The sequence below is a fragment of the Mytilus galloprovincialis genome, chromosome 13 (genome assembly GCF_965363235.1).
Source record: "Mytilus galloprovincialis chromosome 13, xbMytGall1.hap1.1, whole genome shotgun sequence".
In the NCBI taxonomy this organism is placed as follows: domain Eukaryota; kingdom Metazoa; phylum Mollusca; class Bivalvia; order Mytilida; family Mytilidae; genus Mytilus; species Mytilus galloprovincialis.
This window is the reverse complement of record NC_134850.1, coordinates 21,402,820-21,425,779: the sequence shown is the minus strand read 5'-3', so window position 1 is coordinate 21,425,779 and position 22,960 is coordinate 21,402,820. Positions and strand designations below refer to the sequence as shown.

General features: G+C 30.7%; 1 protein-coding gene across 2 annotated transcripts in view; it reads right to left on the bottom strand.

Annotated features, from left to right (window-relative positions):
• The window catches only part of LOC143056373 (caspase-2-like), a 28,894-nt gene that overhangs the window by 4,041 nt on the left and 1,893 nt on the right, over positions 1-22,960 (bottom strand). The window contains exons 2-14 of one of the 2 annotated variants that reach the window (XM_076229464.1): positions 19,875-20,023; positions 18,449-18,755; positions 17,376-17,479; positions 15,506-15,739; positions 14,347-14,572; positions 12,430-12,540; positions 10,445-10,560; positions 7,924-8,047; positions 7,091-7,194; positions 6,282-6,503; positions 4,760-4,994; positions 3,471-3,581; positions 1,933-2,048 (exon numbers count right to left, since the gene is read on the bottom strand). In XM_076229464.1, the coding sequence (XP_076085579.1) occupies positions 1,933-2,048; positions 3,471-3,581; positions 4,760-4,994; positions 6,282-6,503; positions 7,091-7,194; positions 7,924-8,047; positions 10,445-10,560; positions 12,430-12,540; positions 14,347-14,572; positions 15,506-15,739; positions 17,376-17,479; positions 18,449-18,755; positions 19,875-20,009 (2,145 nt within the window). In that variant the 5' untranslated portion in view covers positions 20,010-20,023. The remainder of the gene's footprint in view (positions 1-1,932; positions 2,049-3,470; positions 3,582-4,759; positions 4,995-6,281; positions 6,504-7,090; positions 7,195-7,923; positions 8,048-10,444; positions 10,561-12,429; positions 12,541-14,346; positions 14,573-15,505; positions 15,740-17,375; positions 17,480-18,448; positions 18,756-19,874; positions 20,024-22,960) is intronic. The other variant, XM_076229465.1, reaches the window with a different exon arrangement.

Below are 22,960 nucleotides of genomic sequence, written 5' to 3'. Positions count from 1 at the left end.
TTAACATCTTTACACAATTGACTATAATTAAACACAAATTTTCGGGTAGATTTCTTGTAAATATAACAAATAAGAGGTAGCTCAGTATTGTCAAAATATCCAGGAATTTGTTCTTTAACAGAATGGTCGTTAAATATACCGGCAATATTTACAAAATCAAAGCCTTTATTGACATACTTAATTTTAATAAAATGTTTTTTATGATCTTCAGGGCGATCAATTTTGGGAAATAATTTAGAATAACAATATGCCATAATAATTTGAACAATTTCATACTTAGGACTGCTATATGAAATTGTGTTGCAATCCTCCAAAATTTTATTTAACTTATTAACCGGTAACGAACAGAGTTTTATTAACAGATAATGTCTGCCGTTGTTTTTTGAAATAGAAATTAGGTCCGAAATATTGGTATGATTGGCCCGAAATTTTCTTTGATTGCGATTTGTTCTACGACCGTGAGAACGTTTTTTACGAACAGTTTTAGAAACTATATCCAAAATGTTAACGGAATTGGTTCTAGATATATTACCAATTCCCATGATATTATCATTTAGACCGAGAGGGTAAACTGTCTGTAATTTTTTAATCCAATTTAATTCAATTATTTTCCGTGATCGTACAAACTTTGAATGCGATTCACCAGGCTGCTTATTTACAACTTCTAAAGGTTGAACTGCTAAATATTTAAAAGGAAGGTTGTGCTTCTTAAGGAGTTGGTAAATGATACTTTTGAATTTATTGGGTCTTTTAAAACGATACAGATGTTCTTGAGTGCGTTTAGATAAATATCGTCCAGTTTCTCCTACGTACTGAATACCACACCCCGGTTTGTTTCATGTGAGTAAATAAATAATACTGTTTGTTTTTCAAGTTATATCAGTTTCAAAATTTAAAGAAAATGTGCGACCATTAAACGTGGACCTTACCGTATTGTTGGTGGAAAGACGGGGACATGTAAGTCATTTTTTGGCATGACACTTATCGATAGAAGGGTAACCACGATTTTTATTGTTAAAAATGTTAGTGATGGTAGTACTTTTAGATAACCGATTTTGAAGATTGAGACGTGTGGATACCCTTTGAACAAGTTTAGTATTTAGTAATTTTCCATTTCTAAGTTTCATAATTGTTTTGTTAGTGAATTATATAATAAAGGAGCAAAGATTGGCGTCCAGAATATGAACCAGCATACAATAATTGAAGTTATATAAAATGGATAAATTTGTTCGGCTAAAAATGTCAAACGCTATCAGTATTAAATAGTAGAATGAGTAAATAGATAACCCATTAGTCATGATGACATTCACGTTGAGTAGATAATTGTTTGTATTCTCATATACCTAATATATAACTACGCATCCATGTTTAACGTACGCATGTTAACTAGCCGTTGTGGTATATCTTTCTAAATCAATTACCACGATTATGTTTCTAGCGTCGTAACCACAATTCTAGTTAAATCCGGATTATAACATTAACAATTGAGATTCATCACTATTTTTGTGTTACCATGACTATTATGACGGCCGCCACTAATTGACGAGGATCACTTACCATTCTGGAGTACCTGAGATCACCCCATGTGTTTTGTGTGATTAGTGTTGCTCTGTGTTTTTATAAAAGGAGGAGATGCGACCGATAAGACAACCATATAATCAAGCCCTACTGTTGAGGATTGAATCACAAAGTTTTGAATTGTCTAGTATATGATATTGTATTGCTTGTTTGTCTCTCGTCCTTTTTCGTGTATTGCCTCGTTTTCGCGTTATGAGTTTTTAATGTCTCCTTGGTATCTTCCGGCTCTTTTTACACATTCAGTAGGAATCATCTAGTTTTACAAAGCGACAACTTTATTTAGTTATTTTTAAACACAAATCACAATATATCTCATTATAATATTTTAAAGTGCTGTACTTTTTTTACTTTTACCTCTTGTAACAGTTCCATAAATGATTTTTCACATGCAAATTTCTTGAAAACATGGACAAGTGCCTGAATAAAGTATGATCCACTCATGTTTTCTCCAATGATCCATGGACCTTTCTCTGAAAAACAAACTTTAACTTATAAGACGCCTATCCTGTTATCGCACTCGATCTCGCTTATTATAAGTGTTCAATGATTCCCTAAGTTTGTGTTTGTAACCATTCTTTTTTTCCCTTCAATCGATTTACAAGATTTGAGCATCTGTTAACTTCTGGCGTCTTATTATATCATTCGCAAACAATACATGTTTGCCGAGACAATACATTCTTTTGACAGCCGTAATCTATTCGTTTGATGTGTTTGAGCTTTTTATTCTGTCTTTTGATAACAGACTTTCCGTTTTGAATATACCTGGTAGATCAGTATTTTTGTGATTTTACTTTTAAAGATAACTACAAATATATTTAAGGAATGACTGTAATATTTTTTCTGGTCTATGAAGAAATAACATAAAAAATTTGGTGCACACTGAATAACGCGCGTAGCGGGTTATTTAACAGTGTGCACCACATTTTTATGTTATTTCGAATAGACCGAAAAAATATTACAGTCATTTCTTATAATTTAATTCTAAATTCCATTTTAAACCGTAGAAAACCATGAAAAAACGTTGATGACGTCACGGTCACATGACTAAACTATGTCTATGGGCTCATAACAAAATAACGTGAGCCAATCAGAAGACGCGTTACATCCAAAATTAAATTATTTCCAAATAAATCAACACACTTATTGTCGGTATATTTTTGTAAAGATATTAAATGGCATCCAACTGTTGTCCGTATCTTAGAACCAGAATAGTTTTTTCAACAATTTTGTGTTATAGTTGTGACAAATCTAATTTCATGTTTTAAAACTAAAATAAACAATAAGACATGTAAAACTCATCGTATTTGACACCCCAAAACTTAATTCGACATTAAATTTTGAATGAATAAAGTTTCTAATAATATCAAATACAATAAAAAAAAAAAAAAAAAAAAAAAAAAGTAATATTAAATACTTCATTCATTGTTATGTTATACACTGTTCATCAAAGCTTTAAGCAAACTAATAATGATCGATCGTTTCCATTATAAATAAAGAAGTTGTTTTATTGCATTGTCAACTACTTATCATTTTATGTTTTAATCAATTACAGTTTTGAATTTTAAATGAATCAAAAGACAAATCACAAATATAGACCGTTCTCAAAGTTAATGAATTTCACAGATATAATCATATTGTGACAAATAAAGAGTGGAAAAGTCCAGTTTTCCTGAGCACTTGACCGTTAACCGGAGCTTTTGTTTAAAAATGAGTACAGCGTGTTCATTATTTACGTGAATTCTTGTTATTTTTGTTGGTATTGCGTCGTTTTATTTATTAACATGGTGATGTTTAGCTATACATGTTGTATTATAATGAAAAGTGCCGATTGTCCCCTTTGCATCTATTTTTAACGTTATTGTTCTTCATGATCTAACCACCAAATGTCTCACCACCTGTTTTTTTATAACTTGACACAACAAATATGTCATCCATGTTTGGATCAATATTTTTTATGATGTCCGTAGCTGTAATATCAGTTGAATCAATGACACCCTCTGCTTCTGAAATCAAATATAAATAGCTTATTTCAACAGGCAAATTATATATTCACTTTTTGAACACAGTCAGGTAACTTAAGAAATTCTAGGAATATGATAGAAATATAATATATATTTTGCACAATTGATAGTTCTTTCTTTCAATACAAATATAATTACAAATGTCAATAACAACACCAAAAAAGATTGACACCAGAAGGCACGATAAGTGTATGGGGACTTCCAAGCATTCTGTCAACAAATACCTTATAAGGCAAATATTATCTTTAAGGCGGTTAATTACTGACAGGGTGGTTAATTTACAATCACACCGACGAGGGAAATGTTTAAGACGATTTTTATTATAAACTAAATCCTCTTGACATTGATAATCACAATTATATAAAACAAAACATACATACAGAACTATAACACTATAATAACCATGCTAACGCTCATTATACTTGAACACGTGGTATTACTTGCATTACAGGTTGAGATGAAACTCTTAGTTTGCAAATACTCGAAGATTTGACAGGGTTTCATTTGTTCATTTATTAAATTCATACAATTCACTTTTTGTTGAAAAAAAGGAATAATGTTTTGTAGTCTTATACGTCCAAACATTTCACATTCAAGCGTTTATTGTAATATTCTAAACAAAGCACACAATTGTAGTCATTCACCTCAAAAGCTAACCAAACCTTTACACATACTTATTCAGAAAAGATATAGTTAGCATGTCAGTAACTGCCAGCAGTCCTCTTTTAATTTATGTATTTTGCTCTGTGTACTGCTGTGAGTTTGTTTATTTTACATCGGCTAGATGTTATTGTTTAGGAGGATGGCTGAGAAAAAAAAACCCACACTTAACCCCGTCGTATGTTTACCTGTTCCGAGTCAGGAGCCTCTGGCCTATGTTAGTTTTATAGATGAAGCCCGTGTCCGGGTGCATAATGTTCTCGCAGTGTTGAAGACCCAGTTCGATCTTGGACTGTTGTCTACTGCTTAGACAAAATGAATGAGGAAATCATATGATTATTTTTTCAAAGTAACAACTGAGATAATTTGAAAAAAATAAGTTTGAATGTATGTATTGGTTGGCCACTTAAAGACTCTGTATGGAACGAAAAAAGGCTTTAAAAATTTACTATGAATATAATTAAACATTGACTTTTTTAGAACTATTACAAACAAGCTACCTTTACAATTGTAGGTTTGGATGAAAACGACTTTTGGTTTTCCTTCAAAATGTTTGCAGTCTTTGATTATTTCTAAAATCTCATTCTGTGGAACATCTTCTCCGTCTATGTCATAAATCTTTGTTGCTGACGATTCATATTTTGCAGATAGGAACATTATAACAAGGCTATCATAATTGGAAGACACATCAGTGTCTATTTCACTGAACCGTCTTTTCAATATATCTTTGATTTCCTAAAAAGTAAAATATTAGAAATAAACTCATCATAGATACCAGGACTAAATTCTGTATATACGCCAGACGCGCGTTTCGTCTTCAAAAGACTCATCACAGACGCTCGAATCCAAAAAAGTTGAAAAAAAAGGCCAAATAAAGTACAAAGTTGAAGAGCATTGAGATGCAAAATTCCTAAAAGTGTTGCCAAATACAGCTTAGGTAATCTATGCCTGAGGTAGAAAAGCCTTATTTTTTAAAAAAATTCAAAATTTTGTAAACAGTTAATTTATAAATATAACAATACCAATGATAATTCATATCAGCACATAAAGTGCTGAAATTATGCTGTGTTAATTATGTTAATGTACAATACGTTTTTGTAAAAAATGGTCATGTATTAAACAGGACTCCTTAAAAAGATTTATCTATGTGGGTTATATTATAAACATTACAATCGACATTTAATGTTGTTTATTTCCTAGAATAATTAAAACAGGTTGAACAAAACCACATTAAAATTAATCCATTACACTTATGATCTTGTCAGATATTGTTTTGGTGACCAATTGGTCGTGAAAGTCTCAAAGATATTCAAATGATGTACATTCAGTGACAAAATTAAGACATTACCCTTTTGCATTTTACAGGCGGGTTTGATCTGACCAGTCTAGTTGTAGACTTCAAATAGACAGTTATGTACATGTTTAAAAATAATGATTATGAAAAGAAAATATGGCTTTTATGTAAAGAATCTGAGCATCATTCAAAGTACTATCAATATTATTTAGAAAAAGCTATTCACAAGGCCTGACGCGTTTTGTGTGACACATTATGTATTTAAAAATAAACATCAATTTAATGAAACATGTTAACTAACAAATATGTTCTGTTTAGCTTTTCGCTTAAAAAGGCGATCTGTTTTGGATGTCCTAGGTTTAGGAAGCTGTCAAAAGCTCTAGTATATTTTGTTTTAACTGTTTTGTTTTGATTGGTTGATTGATCGAATGATTTTTTTGGTGTAAAACGTCACTTCAAATTTTGTTGTGGTGAATTTGCATTTGCGGAGAGTGAAAAGAGAACCATCGTCAGTTGGTAGAAAAACTGAAAATCCGACCACTGAGGCTACGAAGCACTAAAACTAAAGTTTGTATTCATTATAATGAAAGACAAGCTGCATGAATTTCCGTTTGAACGGCAAAACCAACAATTTCAATAGAACAAAGCAGATGAATAGTTTTATCAAATGACTTTTTACATCATGTTTTTGTTTTTAGACTAAAGACTTTTAATCAAACTTGAATTACCTTTTTTGTTTTATCTATCTGGATGGCATCCATGTCAAAACCCATAAACTTGAATAGCATACTCATGTTGGATTTATCTAAGTCGGATTTTCCGAGGCATCCTTTAAATCGATTTTCCATTTCTTCTTCTTCTTTGGTCTTGGTTTTGCTAGATTGTGGTTTGCACTGAGTATTAGATATCAGAATGAACTTCCCCCTCTTTACACTTTTCATTGGGTATGCCTTAAAGAGAAACTCTTATTTGAACTGTAACACTCAGTAGCATCTAGTATCAAAATGCAAAGGATACTTGATTATTCGGTTTTCCGTAAGGACTTTATATCCTTCTTTTATTTTCTTATTTTATTGAACAAAGTTAAAATACGATTTCGCATGTTAATGCGAGAACGTTCTTTTGAAATACTTTTATGTAGAGTTTGACCAGCAAGCTCGTTGCACCCTCTGATAATCCCCGGTAAACGTGTGTGTCTATTATAACATGTCTTATTAGCGAATGTGTTTTTTTTTACGTTTATAAAATGTGAAAACTGTTGTTTGAGCTTGACATCTTAATCAATTATCAAAAGGTGCTTATAAAAACATGATATTACATTAGTTATTTATTCAATACTAATAGGTAGAAGAATTAAATGAGCAATTGATTACTGTTTAATTTATTTACTAAAAGAAGTCAATGTGGAAAACAAAATGACTTTTGCTTTCTTAACTTTAATAAGCCGTATTACTTTTGACTAAAGTATTGGTTTATATTTTTTTATTTTCAAGTTATCCTTGGTTAACGCATAAGAAATTAATCTGACAATATTTACCATTTTTTCGTTTGATATCTTGTCATAGAAATCCCCTGAACATGGTTCTATATCCTTTTTCTGTACTAGTTTTACTCCTCGTTTTAAGTCTGGCCATCCAGTTACTAGTTGAACACATTGCATAGTAAAATTTAGATGATTATACAGTATTCAAGATAGTTGACAGCAGTTGGATAACATGTTTGCAATATATATCATGAATGTTTATACAATTAATATCTTTATCAATATTGATGAATATATTATGAGGTATATAATATATATGTACTCATTTGACAAAATGTTGTAAATTTACGTCGGGTGTCACATGTGGAGCACCTTAGATCCCTCCAGTTTTTGGCAAGTTCGTGATGCAATGTTGTGTCTTGTGTAGTATTATTTGTCAGTCTTTTTCTTTTTAAGCCATGGCGGTATCAGTTTATTTTCAATCTATGAGTTTGAATGTCTCTCTGGTATCTTTAACTTTTTATAAGTAATATGGTATAAAAACTATTTGTTCGCCGTTTTTCTATCTGTTCTTGTAATACAATTTTATTATACTGTAATCTCTTTTAAGATATCAAACTTAATTATGCTTTTTAAGGAAGAAAATGAAAACTAGGGTGCTTACCACAAATGTACCAACATGATTTTTTTTCTCAAAAAAACAACGTTAAAAAGTTACATCAAATGTATCTCATTTAGGAATGCAACAGTACTCTACCACTCGTTATATTACTTGGTAGAGTTTAATTCTAAACACAATATGGACTTCCCTTTTGGGTTTGCCTAGATCTGTATTTCTGCTATACTTTTTTACTTTATTATGAATCCAAATTGTAATAAATTTGTACCTATTCCTGTCAATCCTGGAAAAAAGAACAATTCCTTCTGTTTGCTATGTTCAAGAATCATAACGTTTGCCACATCTTGCTTTCCTTTTCCAGGTACCACAGCACTGGTGAGACAATTATCTATCTAAAAAAAATTCTAAGTATTTTAAATTGTATCTGAATATGTAGCGATTTTTTGTTAATGTCTTAATAGGTTTTCAAACATGGATTGTTGTAACCTTTTCATTGTTTACTGAGATTAAATAATTAGTGTTTCTTTCACCTTAAATATAGTACAGTGAATTCAAAATTCTCTCCCCATTGCAACTTTCCAGCTGATCGGAAACTTGATCAAAAATGATAAAGCAAATTCACCAGTGTTGGTTTTGATAGTCCAAAAGAAAATATAGCAACTCAATGTTATTTAATTTTCCATACATCTATTTAGCATGTTTAGTGCAGCTTAATTTCTCACCGAAATTTATGAAATAAAGGTACATTTAATCATTTCTAAGTTGTGATTTAAGTAAAATCTACTCTTTCGTCATACTCCTTGTGATTGACACCACAATACATAATACGTGTAGGAATACTTCCAAACATATGTCATTAGAGAACGTACATGACAAATATTATCTTTGATGCGATCAACAACTGATAAGGTGGTTAAATTGTAAACACACCAACGAATGCAATGTTTTAGACTTTTTGTAAAACTCAGTGAACTTTTATAATCACAAATATATCAAGCAAAATATACACACAAACATATTATACTAAAATAACCATCCTAACAATCGTTAAACTTGAACAAGTAGCATTAGTGGTATCATCGAAATGGTCAGGGTACGAAATGACTTGCTTCCGTATGGAATGTCAAGCAAATATTTAATTTGGATTTAAACATGTTATATTCATTGACAAACTATATGTAAGTTCAAGATGTTATCAATAAGTGTTAAAGAACGAAACTAAAAACTCATCAAACCCTCATCCTGTATGATATAGAGATTGTATATATAGAAAAAAGAAAATAAATGGTAGCATTGCCAATAAGGCAATTCTCCACAAGAGACAAAAAATAACACAGGAATAAACAACTATAGGTCACCTTTTACAATGAAAAAGCCCATACCGTAAGGTCAGTTATAAAAGGCTCCAAAATGACAATGTAAAAGAACCCAAACGAGAAAACAACCTGTTTAGTTTATTCACAAAAGATGAACGAAAACAAATATGTAACACAAAAACAAACAACAACCACTGAATTACAGGATCTTAACTTGGGACAGGTATATATATACATAATGTGATGGGTTTGAACATGCTAGCGGGATCCCAGCCCTCTCCCTAACCTTGGAGTTGTGTAAAAGTGCGATATAAGAACGAACTATAAAAATCAGTTGAAAAAGGCCGAACTCACCAGATGGACTTGAATAACCTAGTTCTACAAATACATTGAACTGATTACAACCAATGATTGATCGGAGCATAATTGGATATAGGAAGATGTGGTGTGAGTGCCAATGAGACAACTCTCCATACAAATAACAATTTAAAAAGTAAACCATTATAGGTTAAAGTACGGCCTTCAACACGGAGCCTTAGCTCACACCGAACAACAAGCTATAAAGGGCCCCAAAATTACTAGTGTAAAACCATTCAAACGGGAAAACCAACGGTCTAATCTATATAAACAAAACGAGAAACGAGAAACACGTATATATTACATAAACAAACGACAACTACTGTACATCAGATTCCTGACTTAGGACAGGTGCAAACATTTGCAGCGGGATTAAACGTTTTAATGGATCCAAACCAAATAATGTCTATAAGTTGTAGTTCTTATCGCTGAATGTATATGCTGATTAATTCAAAAATTAATACTCCAACATTGATATGACTTAAACATTGATATGCATAGAAGTAAGCCGCATAATAATAGTTAAGTTGCAGGGTGTTTCTGCCTCAGAATTGTAGCCATGTGTTCTTCTTGTTGTAGCTCGACTAACATTACTTATTCATAAGACTTTGTTAAACAATTTCGAACATTTACGGACTGGTTATATATTATTAATAGATATAAAAAAAATCATGTTTTTAATACTCAATAAATTGCATAATTCGCCATTAAACATTTCCTCACAAAATCGCTTCGGATGAATAGAAGGAATAACGTGTTGTTTTTATTATACAACACATGGTATATGTCGCTGCTGTAAGATTGCCAGTACCCGACAGTAGCACGCGGCCAGTTGTCAGTCTTCGGAACTGCCATTATCTTTGGTAAACATTTCTTAAATTGTACGTTTATAATATTTTAATTCATTATAAAAATTAATTTTCAAACCCCTCAGGCATATTTGAACTAAAATGAGGTTGGCTATTAATCTTAGGTTCTTTGTGTTCATAAATCTGTTCCACTGTTTCGATGCTGTTTCAACTTTGGCTTTCAAAAATTCGAGATTAAGCCTTTCTGATGAATATCAATCCAGAAACAGTTCTGACATTTTTATGAGATAGTGTTTTATTTTGTTACCTCTTTCATCATTTCCATAAATGTTTTGTCGTAAGCCATATTTTTAAAAACATGAATTAAGGCCTGTATAAAGTATGATCCTTGAATTTCGTCTCCAACTATCCAAGGTCCTTTTTCTATAATGATATTGAAAACAAATAAATAAATAATAGTTATATTCATTTAGTTATTTTTTTCAAATATAGATTGCCCATTTGCCTAAACCCAAATGGTTTTGATTTAAACATTATATTTTAAATTGATAGAATTCAATTTTATGCAATCATTATTGCAAAAACACCATATATTTATAGCATGTGGCACAACATAAAAAATAAAAATAACCAATATCAACAAGATTATTACTATACTTCTCTTGCACTGAATTTTAATGTGCGTATTGTTATGCGTTTACTTTTCTACATTGGTTAGAGGTATAGGGGAGGGTTGAGATCTCACAAACATGTTTAACCCCTCCGCATTTTTGCGCCTGTCCCAAGTCAGGAGCCTCTGGCCTTTGTTAGTCTTGTATTATTTTAATTTTAGTTTCTTGTGTACAATTTGGAAATTAGTATGGCGTTCATTATCACTGGACTAGTATATATTTGTTTAGGGGCCAGCTGAAGGACGCTTCCAGGTGCGGGAATTTCTCGTTACATTGAAGACCTGTTGGTGACCCTCTGCTGTTGTTTTTCATTTGGTCGGGTTGTTGTCTCTTTGACACATTCCCCATTTCCATTCTCAATTTTAAATATTGATTTAAAAAGTCACCTGTCCCCGTTTCTATAGATTTGAAAAAAAAGGAACCAATGTTATTTACCTGAATGTGCGATCTTGGTTTGGGTATAATATGTAATTCTATCTTTATAATTTAAATCTGTAAAGTTCTTACTTTCGTTTATCCAAAAATGAAAGAAAAAACCTTTTCTATTATAAATGTAATTGTCACAATAACATGAGAAATGAACTGCATCTTTTTTCATAACCTTTCGTCTCTTGGTAGTTTAAGATATTTTTACTCTTTCTATTAAAAAAATGTGGTTAGTCATTCCAAATTTTGTTATCAGTTTTCTTAGTTCAAATTTTTTTTTCTGTATTATTAAGTTTTACTGAAATATTGATAGATAGTGAGTTTGATGTTATCCTTTATATCAAATAGATTATCATTTACTAGCTTTAAATAGAAGTAGTTCAATTTTAATTGTATTTTTTTCTCTTATAATGTTAGTTATTTTATGTAAGAAATATATTTTCCAAATTCATACCTATTTCTTTTAATGCATATTTTTCAAATCGAAACCGAGAATTAATTTCAAAGATAATTCATGACACCAGAATATAATCAAACACGGTACAATAAAGATTATAAGTTGATATTTACTTTCAGATAAAGTCTTCCAAGATCAGCTCTTGTACTTTAAGTTGTATATATATTATTCCATGAACTAGAATATCAGACTTCATAACAAAAAGAACTTTTTTCAAAACCAAAAAGTATAAGTTTCTTGGCGAAGTTCATGCTTTTAGACTTATTTTAACAATTTATTTTACTCAATTGCTGCATTGAAAAGGATTTAATAAAAGGACATGATTCAATTAAATCAGATACTATCATATTGAAAATTACAAAATATAACATGCAGGAAATTATTCTTAATGATAATGTTTTCATTTATAGGGCAAATGCAACTTTTAAAAAATACATTTTCTACTCATTGCAGACTCGAAAGTATTGTACATGTTGTATGTTAAAAACTTAAAGTTTAAGGTCACTTGCCAATGTTATCGCATTAAGAACGATAAAGTTAGATATACTTAATGAGTTCTTAAGTTTGTCACAAAAAATCATATTTTTCACAATACGTTTCTGTAATGAGGACATGCAACCTAAAGTTTTATGCTAGAATATTATTAGATAGCAGTTGAGTTTCATTATTAACAATTTAAGCACACAAAAATTCAAATTTGTTAATCTATGTTTATAAAAGTAAGAGAAATATCCATACTTGGTCTCGGTTTTGAAGACACCACAAATAAATCATCTTGATTTGGCTCTTTTGTGTGAAAAGGGATGTCATGCTTTTCTGCATCTAAAGAATCAATTGCTTCTGTTTCTTCTGTATATATACAAATAAAAAGATGTTCTTGAATTCTAAAATTTGCATCTTTATTAAATTTCAAATATTATATACCACAATCCCTTCATTAATCAAATTCATGAATAACCTTTTGAAATTTACAGTGACAAATCACAAATAAAAGAAAGATGCATGGTCGTTTTAAAAATTCAAATTCCCTTTATCTTATGATAAAATATTAACATGCTGTTGTAGTAATCGGATTTGTCGATGAAGAAATTTACGGTGAAAAGATGACATTTTGGATATGTGGATACTACATTTAACAATTATGTATTGTCATCTATGTCACAAATATTGAATAAATGGGTCTCCAAATAATATATATGCCAAAATTTAGACAAAGAAGACTCTTATATGTTTTCATGTAAAGATACAAACAATGAGTACATAGGTACACAGAGATAACCCACGTCTGTATGTGATTGACAGTATAATACAATTGATGCATTTGCATAGCAACACTAATTAACAGTTATAGCTGTTTTTGGCAAAATATTTAGTAATTATTGGACCTCCATGCTCTTCAATTTGTACTTTATTTGGCTTTGTTAATATTTTTTTTTTATATTCGAGCGTCACTGATGAGTTTTTTGTAATAGATGTGTCTGACGCAAATACAAAATATTATTGCTAGTATCTATGATGAGTTTATTAACCAAAAATTTGAGCATGAACGAGTTGGAGATTCAAACGATATCGAGAGACATTTAATTTTTCGACATTGAAACAAAGGTATACGAGCATTATTGACTTACAATTAGTCATTCCTCTTAAAAACACAATTTAAACACTCATTGATTGTCATCATGCCGAAAAGTCAACTGATCATGACCGAAAAGGTGGTCAAATTAATTTCAGATGTGCCAGGTATAATTTATCTGTATAACTATTATTGACTAACAATATTTACTCCCATAAACCAACATGTACAAAAACTTAAACTACCAAAGTACAGAACATTTTAAAATTAAAAGATACTAGCTAAGAAGACGTGACGGCATAAAACCATTATAAATAATAAATTAAGTGAATGTAATACATCTGCATTCCTATTATCATTTGTACAGAATTAATTCATATAATTATGACTCGTGTGTTTTCCTATGTTGTAATGTTATACTATTGTTTCAGAAGAAGTGAGAAGATTGGTGCCATAAAAAAAGGTACCAGGATTATAATTTAATACGCCAGACGCCCGTTTCGTCTACATAAGACTCATCAGTGACGCTCATATCAAAATAGTTGTAAAGCCAAACAAGTACATAGTTGAAGAGCATTGAGGACCAAAATTTCGAAAAGTTGTGCAAAATACGGCTCAGGTAATCTATTCCTGGGATAAAAAAATCCTTAGTTTTTCGAAAAATTCAAAGTTTTGTTACAGGAAATTTATAAAAGTGACCAGATAATTGATTTTCGTGACTACTGGGCTGGTGATACCCTCGGGGACGTTTAATCCCGCTGCAAATGTTTGCACCTGTTCTTAGTCAGGAATCTGATTTTAAGTAGTTGTCGTGTGTTTATGTAATTTATACTTGTTTCGTTTCTCGTTTTTTTTTATATAGATTAAAAGGTTGGTTTTCCCATTTGAATGGTTTTCCACTAGTAATTTAGGGGCTCTTTATAGCTTGTTGTTCGATGTGAGCCAAGGCTCTGTGTTGAAGGCCTTACCTTAACCTACAATGGTTTACTTTTATAAATTGATATTTGTATGGAGAGTTGTCTGATTGGCACTCATATCTATCTACTCACACTCTTCTTAATCATTATTATACGTGTATATACCTTCAAAATTGTATGTTCTGATAATGACAATTTTTGGTTTGTTTTTAAAGGCTTCAGATTTCCCGATCATTTCTAATATTCTATCTCTGTCTAATTCTTTGCCGTCTTTGTCATATATCTGTCCTGGTTTATAATTCAGTCCACCAGAGAATATTACTACAACAAGGCTATCAGATGTTGAATTCTCCCTTTTATCTAGTTTCCCAGCAAGGAAAGTTGTCATTTCCTTTTTAAATGTTATAAAAACAATTTGAACTGAAGCATTATTTTAAATCAAACCAACATTTACATCAATATTGAAAACTAATCAAAACTGATATCAAATAAATCCATGCAAAATGTTCCTAAAGAAATGATATATTTGATTAATCAATTTATAATAAATAGAAACAAAGCTATGACATGCAATTTATTTTTATCAGTGCCACTTTATCAAGGCTTTGTGATGATATGAACTTTTGTAATACAATTTGCAAAAATATATGTACTTAAACATATTGTGATTCTAGTCATAAACCTTATTAAAATAGTTTTTAGGGAAGTTTACACAATAGAAGATCTGATGAAACTTACCGTAAAGGTTAAAAGTTATGTAATGGCAATAGCTCACATATCTTCAGCCCTTAACTAGTATAACATCACATAAACATGATAAATGATGCTCATGATCAAAACCTATAATATCCTTGAAATACGATGCTACAAAACTGTTCCCATGTTGACATTTTATGATAATAAACATTACAATTACTCTTTCTAAAAAAGCATATTGTTTGGCAAAATCTATGTTTGTATAGTGATAATATGTTCAGTTATATACGCAGTGCATCCAAACGATTCGTGTTGTTTGTACCATTATTGTTTTCAAGCTAAGGTTTAGTATACCTTATGGCTGATTTAAAGTTTGTATTCTGTCTGCAATTCAGTCTGAGTTTGAAGGGCAAATAATCACGGATTCCCTTCCTGAATATTCGTTAGTTTGTACGTATTTCCACCACATAACTAGGAGTGTGCAGTTAGTTTGTTTTTTTTTTTTGCTCTAGTTTTTGTCAAGGGAAAGTAAAGATTTTGAAAACACTTTTAGTTTAGTATTATTAATACATTAAATGAAAAATTTTGGGTAAAACGGTCTGATAAACATTAAGATTTACATGTGTACCTCTTCTGAGACACCTTTCTTTATATCTGCTGCTTTTGATTCATACTTAATTTCCGTAAATAGTTTTGATATAGCAGTTTGATCAAAGTCCACCAAACGTCCACATTTCTGAACTTTTTCTGTCTTTTTGGAAAGAGCATCATCAGTGGAATTTGCTGCTGTGTCGTGATCAGTACATTGAACATTTGATATAATTATAAGTTTTCCTTTCGTTTTGCCTGTCATATCGTAAACCTAAAATGAAAAAAAAGGTATGAACTGTTTAATTATCCAGTTACTTTATTCAGCATATTTTGTTGGCAATATATAAGCACTTCGTTCATTTATGCATGATCACCTCTGCATGTGTTTAAAATGTTCAAATAACCGTACGTAATTGTACGACTTAACTCCTACGTAATGTTTATGGTTGGTTAATCAAATATACTTTTATCAACCTAAGATGCCACGAACATACTGCATTTCTGTATCACAGATGTTATATTTAAGAAATGATTAAAAGAAGACAGCTAGATAAAGATTATATGATATTATACGACCTGCGACAAATTAATAGTTATTAAAGATACCAGGATTATAATTTAAAAGAACAGACGCGCGTTCGTCTACATAAGACTCATCAGTGACGCCCAGATTAAAATAGATATAAACCCAAAAATGTACACAGGCTAAGGTAATCGATTCCTGGGATAAAACATTCTGCGATTTTCGAAAATAAGGTAACTTATAAAAATTACTATTTAATTGGTATTCAGTTTACCTGTCATGTAGGGACAACATTTGTAATTACAAAATTACAAACGTAAAAACCAATAATATGTAATGAAAAGGAGCATTTTATATGTGTTTGTTTGGCCTTTTTTTATACGAGTGTTACTAACGAGCTTTTTTTAGACGAAACGCGCGTCTGGCGCAAATATAAAATTTCAATCCTGGTATCCATGATGAGTTTTTTTAATGGGATAAGTGTATATTTAAAAAATAAAATGTGCTATGTTTTGAAAACAGATGCCATTACAAAAACTCGACATGTTTTACAAATTCCATTCCCTAAAATTGATTTTGATAACAACAATAGTTCAATCTATTGCTTCACCGATGAGCCAAAATCATGAAGCTAGTAAGCAGTAAATGCACCAGTAAAACAAAAGTAAAACAGATCAAACAAACAAAAAAGTAACAGCTTGATTTATATACAAAACAATAAATGAAATACAAATGATATATACAGCAATAAATTAACAGATTCGACTTACAGTGTCCTGATTTTGGACAGACACATATAGAATATACAGAAATTGCAGTAAACCCTCCTCCTATCTGTAACAGTTGTGAAACATTACAACATATGAACAAATTATAAAAATCAGTCGAAAAGTGCTAAACTCATTCGATCAACACAATTAAACGTTTTAAAGACATAAAATACAAATCTAGTACAGAAAATGGTATTTAATGTAATTATGGATTGTCAAAATGACCCTCCAAAATGAGGAAAGGGTCGATTTTCGATATTCACTTTTTATTTTTTGTTTCAGATCTCACACTGTTTATTTTGCTGTCTAATTAGATAATTATTTTCTATTTACAGCAAAATGTTCTCAAACAAATAGAAAGTGTTGTTTTATTGAAAGGACTTTTGCTAGATTCATCATTAGTAGGTTTTACCTTATACTGTCATTCATGACAATATTAAAACATGTTTGCTTTTGCCATGTTTGCAGAAACGCAAAAACAATACACTAAACCTGTAAATAAACAATGATAAACTGAACGGTGACCAATAAAAATATACCTTCAAGGATAACGTTAACGACCAGAATCTACTAACAGCATATTTTAAAGTATGATTAAGAATACCAGACAATACCTTTCCATTTTTGTTTTCGCATATCTTTGTTAAAGATTCTTCAGTGCATTTTATTATGTCATCTTCCTTTACAAATTCCAATTTTTTGCTTAAATCTGGCCAATCTATAAGCAAAATTTGACATTATATAATATGTTAACAAACATTGTTTCGAAATGAATATTTGCTAAAAAGAATTTTCTAAAAGACCTATTCACACTCTGCTATTGTGCTATGCTATCATTAGAATGAATATGTCTTTGATCAAAGTTAAAATAAAACTTCTTTTGTTAAAATTACAAATTCGCTAATGTCTGTTTTGAATAACTGAATACATTACATTTTGAATTGATTGCGAGAGAAAACTTTTCGGAGTAACTTGACTATTGTTTTGTTGATTTTTTTATACAAAAGCTCAAATGGAAGTCACTGTGAAAGGAAGACATATATCACGATACAGTGTAGTGTGTTATGGTCGTGTCGTGTTTTAACATGTTCAATTGAATATAATTACACGAAAAGTCAAAATATACAAACTATTAGATATAAAATTGAGAATGGAAATGAGGAATGTGTCAAAGAGACAAATTTAGTAAATTAACATTGTATGGTACTATTTACATGATTTACGCAAAATATCCAGAATGATATGCCTAATAATGGTAAGATAGTTTCAATAAAGGACAATGATATTTAGTTTAATAGCAAATTAGGCAATCGTCCACTTGACCAAAATGACGTGAAGTCAAGCTGACTATGTTAATAGTTATCAAAGGTACCAGGATTATAATTTAGTACGCCAGACGCGCGTTTCGTCTACATAAGACTCATCAGTGACGCTCATATCAAAATAGTTATAAACCGAACAAATACAAAGTTGAAGAGCATTGAGGATCCAAAATTCCAAAAAGTTGTGTCAAATACGGCTAAGGTAATCTATGCCTGGGATAAGAAAATCCTTAGTTTTCTTAAAAATGACCACATAATTGATATTCATGTTAACATCGAAGTGCTGACTACTGGGCTGGTTAAAATCGACCCTAAAAGGAAATAATATAATATGACAATCAAATATTTTCTCATGGTTGTCATACCTTGTATATTTGTAGATGCTAGTTTTTTGTTTTCTTCTATTTTCCCGGAATGCTGTTTTGTGGTCACTTTTGTATCACCATTACAATCTTTTGGTGTTCCTATATTCTTATTATCTGACATATCAGACGGTTTTGATGGACTTGTTTCCTTAATTTTTGAACCATCTCTTTCTCTTAAGTAGTTAGCAACACCAGTGTTTTCTGCTTCATAGAGCGCTTTAATAAAATAGTCATAGGCTTCCCCTCCTCTCCTAGGTAAGATAGATAACAGTTCTCTTATCTGTGCAGAAGGTGCTGGCTTTTTGTTCTAAATAAAAGAAAGTAAGAAAACCCATGTTGCATTTATATGACATTTTTATATTATATCTCAATGTATTTCTTGATTGCCCTGGTACTGCTCATATGTTAATTACTAGAATAGTAATGTTTGACGTTCTGACCAAAACAAAACTGTGTGATTCGATTCTAAGATAACAGGCAGAATAAAACCCATCAAACCATTATTAAAATAATACTGACTGCTGTTTTCGAGCGTTACTGATGAACATAAACTAATATGTAAACATTATTACAAAAGAGGGACGAAAGATACCAAAGGGACAGTCAAACTCATAAATCTAAAACAATTATGTTGTAAAAAATCATGGACCGATTACTAACTTACAAAGGCCAGTGGCGTAGACCCAGTGACGAGAAATATAAAAACACTTTATAAAAATATCTTGCATCTTTAAGCGTCATTCTTTATTTACCTTCAGGCTAGGAACGCTAATACTCGAACCATTGCAAGCTAATGAAATAGTAAAGGAAAATTAAAAAGTGACAAATCTTCAAAAGAGAAATTGACGCATTGGTTGACATACAAAAAGTAAAATCACAAAAATACTGAAGTCAGAGGAAAATCCAATCGGAAAGTCCATAATCACATGGCAAAATCAAATAACAAAACACATAAAAAACAAATGGACAAGAACTGTCATATTCCTAACTTGGAACAGGCATTTTCAAATGTAGAAAATAGTGGTCCGTTATATTTACAATGATGCGTGAACTAACGACAGTTTTTAGAGATTTATATGAATTTTACGAGCAATTCAAATAAATCATATCTCGGTATACATTTTCTAATACAGAGAGCACTACTAGGACGTTGTCAAATTAATCACATCCAAAAATTCAAAAGACATTTTTAGTACATAAATTAGAAATAATAAATGCAAATCAAAATATCGTTTCGGACAATTTTCATTCTGAATCTGAGACAAAAACGATTTATGTCACATATAAATTAAACAAACAAAAAAATATTGATCAAATCAGTAAAACTTTAAACCAGTTTGAGTCGATATGATTCCCAAGAACAGCAGATGTTTACAATAATGGTCCATGTGTATTTTAAGATGAAAAGTACATTTCTATGACAGACCTTTATTGAATCTTGCATACTAGATGTCAGTATCCCGTTCTGATACAATTCATCGCATATGGAGTCTATATTTGAAAGATGTTTTATCAGGTATGCAAAATTTTTTTGAAGAACATTCCTGTGTTGATCATTCATTTTGATTGTGTTTTCTACAAAAAAAAATAAACAATAATAAACAACAATAAAATGCAGCTTATTCACTTGTGTATTATTTTTATATCATTGTTTAAAACAATATGCTGTAAATGTATATACTGCATAGTATCACAATCTCATTGATCAACAAATACATGTATTTTTCTTTAACGCTATAAGCACACATAAATATCCCATGTAATGTTCGACTACCACATTAACTGAATGCAACTTTACTATAGGTAATCTGATGGACTAATTAAATGTTTGTAAGCTGAAAAATACAGAAAAACTGTTGTTCCTTAAATAGCTGATACATATAATGAACTATTATTGTAAACAAATGTGGTAACTGTATATCTGTAACAATGAATTTGTATAATCACGGATTATGTAGAATCACTGTTTTTTTTCAGGGAATATGTAGAATCACTAAAATCATTAGTAATTATATGTTATCCCTGAAAATGACCAGTGATTTTACATAATCACTGAACATTTTGGTAATCCTTCTACAAATTCCGTAACATCATTTCAGGGATAATGAATAATTTTAGGATCCTTTGTTTGTTAAAAAAAAATGTAGACAAATTATCATTTTTTACTAACGTATTCCTTGCCAAATATAATAATTTTGCTTTTAAACACAGAGCTCGAGGATGATCTTAAAGATATAACCAACACAGGGTTTCGAGATAAAGTTGAAGACTTCAAAATTAATAATATCAACATTTTCTTTATAGCGATAACTTTAAATGCATTGTTTGTCTGTTAAAATCCAGCGTCACATGGATATTAATGTTCTATTTGTAAATCTACAGAGCGTGATAGTTGTGGTGCATGCAAAGCAAATGGTAAAGAAGACTATGGAACATCTGGGGTTTTTTTTGTTAAAAAAAATAAGAAATTAAAACAGATAGAACTTACGCATCTATATGTATAGAAAACCTAAGAATTGACAATTAGAACAAAATTTTAGAGGAAGCTGGCATTTATTGTAATATTCTCATTGCATCTCCACAGGGTAACATACATGTAGGAAAGGAATCCCAAAACACATAATGGTATCTGTTCACCAAAAGTCTGAAAAAGGATATCGCCTGGCTCAAATTTGTTCGAGGTTGCTAATTCCATTTTTTTTGGGTACCTACAAATGTTTTTACTGAACACTTTATTTCACTTAGGTGAGTCATAAAATCTGATTCAATATGTGAATGAAAATGATTTCTTAAATGTGGATGTTGTAGTAAAAACAGATGTGAAGCATTTTTTTTTATATTGTGTTAAACATTTAGGAGATAACTGTATTGTATTTTAAGCTCCGACGGCATAAATTGGGGAATTGATGGTCGCAAATTAAGATTACTGGCGATGCGTTAGCGGAGAAAGTGAACGGGTATTTGCGACCATCAAATCCCCAATTGATGCCGTCTGAGCTTAAAATACAATATTGTTATCTCCATTCTAATGAAACTGACAGAAAACAACGTTAAAACATGTATTTAAAATCTGTCATATGCCGTCTGCGCTTGCGCGTACGTCCCATAGCATCAATTGTCAATTGATGCCATGTAAATAAGTGACGTTATCCAATCAAAATGAACGTTACAAACGTTGTTGCATTAGAATTTTATATAGTGTGCCGAACATTTAAAAAAATAGGGTTATCATTTTTATATTTGATGCTTAAATTTTACAATGTATGTTTATACAGTGTAATACTGTTTTAATATGATCTATAGCATGAATTTTTGGACTTTTTTACTTTTTCTTTATATTTAAAACTATTTTTTTCATTTAGTTAATTTGTATAATCCATGACGTTTTGTCTAGTGATTATAAATAATCCCTGAAAATTTAAGTGATTACATATAATCCCTAAACTGGCCTGTGATTCTACATAATTCCTGAAAATTTCAAGGATTTTAAATAATCGCTGATTATACAAATTCACTGTAACATATCCACGAAGCTTTACGTATGCTTGCGAACACTTCATACGCACGCATTTACTATAAATGAGAAACAATAACGATATTAATGCTGTACATTAATTTCTCATTTTTTTGGGTCAGAATATGACATTTCGTAAATAATAATATAAGGAACAGCAAACTAAACATAATGTGTTGTTTCGCATCAGTGTTTGGAATGAAATACCATGGGAAGTGTTAAGAATTTTCCTGCGTAAGTATGTAGATTTGCCATCCTCTTTGGGTTATATATAACAATAATTCAAGCCTGTGTACATGTATATTAATCCACAATGTGATTATGATTTACTTAGAAACACATTTAAGAAACATTTAATCAAAGTTGAAAAAAGGATACTAGTATAAAACAACAATACCGATCTCTTAAGAAAAACGAATGAGAATTTCCACAGTTTGAAGTTTTCGAAATCTTACACAAACATTAATTTGCGAAAATTAAAGTTGTGTGAAAATTTTATTTAAGTCAACAATAACAACATTTGTCTTTAAGGTTAGTAAGAGGTCAATATTTAATGAACTAGTACACATTTTGGTACGCGGTGTTGATAACCGTTTGTTAGCATCGGCTGTTTTCTGCTTGTTGCCACATTCCCCATTTCCAGTTTCATTTTTATCAAATTAAACTTGAACTTATCGCCACATTCTGTGCATGCCAATCCCAAGTCGGGAGCATGTAATGCAGGGATGTTGTTTGCGGTTATCGTCACATATTTGTTTTTCGTTTATCATTTTGTACATTCATTAACACGTTATAACGTCAGTGTTTTCGTTGAAATGTTTAACATTTGTAATTTCGGGACCCTCAATAGCTGGCTATGCGGTATCGTCTGTGCTTACTATTGAAGGCAGTACGGTGACCTATAGTTGATAATTTATGTGTCCTTTTGTCTATTGTGAAGTGTTTTCTCATTGGAAATCATACAACATCTTCTTTCTAATTTTATGCTATAAATTTTT